The sequence below is a fragment of the Salvelinus sp. IW2-2015 genome, linkage group LG22, assembly GCF_002910315.2.
Source record: "Salvelinus sp. IW2-2015 linkage group LG22, ASM291031v2, whole genome shotgun sequence".
In the NCBI taxonomy this organism is placed as follows: Eukaryota; Metazoa; Chordata; class Actinopteri; order Salmoniformes; family Salmonidae; genus Salvelinus; species Salvelinus sp. IW2-2015.
In genome coordinates this window covers 19,243,153-19,247,525 of record NC_036862.1, presented here as the reverse complement: position 1 = coordinate 19,247,525, position 4,373 = coordinate 19,243,153, and the positions used below count along the sequence as shown (strand labels likewise).

The 4,373-nt window shown below is 45.5% G+C and overlaps 1 protein-coding gene across 2 annotated transcripts; it reads right to left on the bottom strand.

Annotated features, from left to right (window-relative positions):
- Positions 1-1,393: 1,393 nt before the first annotated feature.
- LOC139022812 (uncharacterized) lies at positions 1,394-4,008 on the bottom strand. 2 transcript variants are annotated; one of them, XM_070434103.1, is made up of 3 exons: positions 3,434-4,008; positions 2,275-3,045; positions 1,394-1,887 (listed from the first exon to the last, which is right to left on the bottom strand). In XM_070434103.1, the coding sequence occupies exons 2-3, from the start codon at positions 2,574-2,576 to the stop codon at positions 1,668-1,670; spliced, it is 522 nt and encodes a 173-aa protein (XP_070290204.1). In that variant the 5' UTR covers positions 2,577-3,045; positions 3,434-4,008; the 3' UTR covers positions 1,394-1,667. The 2 variants fall into 2 exon arrangements, with proteins under 2 accessions (XP_070290204.1, XP_070290205.1); XM_070434104.1 differs by lacking the exon at positions 3,434-4,008 and having other exon boundaries at positions 2,275-3,141.
- Between the last annotated feature and the right edge of the window lie 365 nt (positions 4,009-4,373).

The window sequence follows — 4,373 nt, the reverse complement described above, 5'->3', positions numbered from 1 at the left end:
GTTTTTAACTCCAACCTTGTTCCTGGAGAGATACCCTCCTGTAGGTTTTAACTCCAACCCTGTTCCTGGAGAGCTACCTCCTGTAGGTTTAACTCCAACCTGTTCCTGGAGAGTTACCCTCCTGTAGGTTTTACTCCAACCCTGTTCCTGGAGAGCTACCCTCCTGTAGGTTTTAACTCCAACCCTGTTCCTGGAGAGCTACCCTCCTGTAGGTTTAACTCCAACTACAGTTGTAACTAACCTGATTCAGCTTATCAACCAGCTAATTATTAGAATACAGGTGTGCTAGATTAGGGTTGTAGTGAAACCTACAGGAGGTAGCTCTCCAGGAACAGGGTTGGAGTTAAAACTACAGGAGGGTGTAGCTCTCAGGACAGGGTTGGAGTGAAAACCTACAGGATGGTAGCTCTCCACGAACAGGGTTGGAGTTAAAACCTACAGGATGGTAACTCTCCAGGAACAGGGTTGGAGTTAACCTACAGGAGGGTAGCTCTCCAGGAACAGGGTTGGAGGGAAACCTACAGGAGGGTAGCTCTCCAGGAACAGGGTTGGAGAGCCCTGCTGTAGAAGGATTACAGTAGTAATTAACTGTTACTGTAGAAGGAAAATACAGTAGTAATGTAACAATTACAGTAGAAGGATATTACAGTAATACTGTAACAATTACTGTAGAATGATATTACAGTAGTACTGTAACAGTACTGTAGAAGGATATTACAGTAGTAGTAACAGTTACTGTAGAAGGATATTCAGTAGTACTGTAAACATTACTGTACAATGATATTCCAGTAGTACTGTAACAATTACTGTAGAAGGATATTCCAGTAGTACTGTAACAATTACTGTAGAATGATATTCCAGTAGTACTGTAACAATTGAGAATGAGAAACTGATCTAGATCACAAAATGAGTACTTACGCGATGTTGATGTCCGTTGGTTTTGGTATATCGAAAATAAATGTTTGTAAATAAGAGGATAATCCATATGAACATTATATTGGTGTAAAACTGATTTCAGCCATGGTCCAGTGATGAACTATAGCAGTTCATCCCAAATGGACCCTCTTCCCTTTATAGTGCACTCTTTTGACCACAACCATATGGCCCTGGTCACAATAGTGCACCATATAGGGTAAGGTGCCATTGGGACACCATTATAACATGTAAAAGGGAACCTACAGCTGGTCGTTGAGGCGGCCGTTACTTTCTTGGTAGGCGTAAGGTCATAAAACTGTTGAATGGTATGTTCCTGTGAAGACACACCGGCTATAAGGAGAACAACCCTCAGTTGCCTCTCAAATGGCACCCTATTCCCTATAGAGTGCCTACTGGTCAAAAGGAGTGCACAGTGTAGGGAATAGGGTGCCATTTGGAACGCAGAACCCAACAAATACAACATACCCTTGGTAGGTGAATGTTGACATTTCAAGGGAGAAAAATGGTTAGTACATTTTCAATCAATCCACAATCTCACAATTACTCGAAAGCAAGGACTTTGGCTCACACTTGGAATCGTTTTTTAAATGTTTATATTATTTTGAGAGAGAATTTTCTGAATGCTACTGAATGCTTGATACTCAGAGGGGTTCCAGTAAATCAGAAGACAAGTTTCCGTCAGCCATCCGTGTACATTGGACCAATAGAAAGTCATGGTCCTAATGGTAATCTTACTCAGGTGGGACGGATCCTCCGTAGCTTAAGTGGCGATGGCCCTTGATGATGGCAGGTGTGTGTTCACCCTTCTGGGAGGAGGAGGAGGACGCCATCTTGTGGCTGGAGTGCTGGCTCAGTCTACGCTGGGTACGACCCGACGGTAAGATCCTGCGGCTGCTAGTGGGAACTCCGGGAAGTYGTGGYACTCTGCTGCTAGGGCCRCTGGGAAGAGGACTGCAAGAGGACATTTAAACCTGTTGCTGAGGAACAAGTCAAGGTCAAGGGCGTCCCTAATGGGACCCTATTCCCTATTTGGACAGGTCAAAAGTAGTGCACTATAAATGGAATAGAATGGCATTTGGGATGTAGACTAGGGTTCCCAACYACACTCCTGTTCAGATGTGASCCGCTAACATTCCCATGTGACATCATTCCTAACATCTCTGACCATCAAGTCTATGACAGACTAAAATATTTATTTTCATKAGCTAAGCTACATGTAGTTCCCATAGTGCACCAAGACATGATGTACAACACAGACAGTACAATAACCAAATATACTGTAGTGCACTGGCAAACAAAATGGAGTCATGCAGGAGGATAAGACTGCTCTTCTCTTACCTGGGCAGAGGTGGAGAGTGAGGCTGCTGCTTACACCATGGCTTCCTGCTCTGTACCTGTTTCAGCTCCTTGTTCTGTTTGTACATGTAAGTCTCCTCTTTCAGTCGCTGGAGGAGGGAGAAGTAGCCATCCAGCGAAGGGTCTGTCTGGGGCTCAGCGACAGCGTGCGCCCCCCCGGCCTGGTGCAGGCGTTTCAGGAGGGGCAGGGAGGAGGAGGACCTCTGTTTGTGAGACAGGAGTAAAGGACTCCTCCCTATCTGTCTGTGGTCAGCGGGACGTTGCTGGATCCCTAGGCTGGTCATAGTGACGATGGCGTTGTCAACAACAGTAGGCTAGCGTCCGCAACAGGATCTGGGTTAGTGACACCCTATCCACTGTCTAGGCTGAGCAGCACACAGGCTTGGTCTCTGTGTCTGTGCTCTCAGCAGGACCTGTACCATACAGGAAATACTACTAACATCACAGCGTGACAGCTCAGTGAAGTGTCATGGAGTCTCCCCAGTGATAATATCACAGTGTCACAGCTCAGTGAAGTGTCATGGAGTCTCCCCAGTGATAATATCACAGTTGTCACAGCTCAGTGAAGTGTCATGGAGTCTCCCCAGTGATAATATCACAGTGTCACAGCTCAGTGAAGTGTCATGGAGTCTCCCCAGTGATAATATCACAGCGTCACAGCTCAGTGAAGTGTCATGGAGTCTCCCCAGTCATAATATCACAGCGTCAAGCTCAGTGGAGCAGCAGAGAGAAGAATGACCAGCTTCACAACGCCTGAAACCCAAACAGGTTAGCATGAGGCAGTGTCTGATGACAACAGATGGGTTACAATGACGAGGGTGGGCTCTGGTTACTGCATGGCTACTCATGTTCCTCACACACACACCACACACACATCACACACACACACACACACACACACACACACACACACACACACGTGAACTCATCCAGACCTCATGTCACAGTGTATAGCCTTCATTATCCGTGCTTTTTTTATGTAGGCCTGCACTCACCTGCATGCGCACATAACATTAGAATGACAGGATAGATACACAGCTAGAATACTACACATTGAATTCGTTCTATCTATGTTATTAAACATTCGCACAGACTGACTGCAGTACTTTCTAATGTATGTTCGTTTCACATGCAGGCCTACGTGTTGTTTTCCTCCACAAGACATCAAAGACGGACCCAGAATAAATTGCGTCAAAAGGGTAATGTACTTCAGCGCGAAGAGGTCTACCGACTTTATGTTCCCAACGGCAACGCCATTGTTAGGTTAAGATCGGAAAGAACTGTCAGAGCTGTATGAAGCGAAGGCCTCGCTGTCGCTGAGATGTTCTTTCGTTCCGTACAGGTTTGAGGCAGTACAATCATGCGTCGTTGATACGTCAGAGCATGTCACCTTCTCTTGTGAAATCACAATGGAATCGGAATCAAAGGCTGGATTTCGCGGCGTTGAAAATAATCTCTCCTTTAGCTGTCCATAGTGCTGAATCTATGCGAGATCGGTTTTGTTCCAGAAAACACAAGACCGGCTTTTGTCCAGGAGCAATTGGCCTAGTTTGTGTATCAATTTCTCACAGAATCAAAATAGAAGTAGGACTTTCTTTGTTTACTAATTTAATAAATGTGTCAATGCCAGGGGTGTTTTATTGATTTGAACCTTGTCAACCTTGTTCAAAACAGGTGATCTCCCACTCACCGTTTCAATTCACACTGCGTCTATCAAATAAACACCCCTCTAGGCTACAATGCCCTGCCCTTATTCTAGAATCTAGGCAACCGTTCCATCCCCCGCATCCCTCTTAATCAATACAATACAATTGGACGTGACGTGGSGGCGTCCAAAATGGCACCCTATAGCCTACATAATGCACGACGGGCCCAGGTCAAAAGTAGTACACTACATAGGAAATAGGGTGCCATTTTGGACATACACATTGAGCGCTTGCCAAGAAGCCTAGACACGCCTGGTTTACCAGCTGTTTTAATTAAGGAAACATATTCAGCATTAGCTCCTTAATTGGGATTCTCGTGAGACCTTGTCCAAAGTCTCAGCAAAACACAGAGATGTATCACTTCACGCAGCTGAC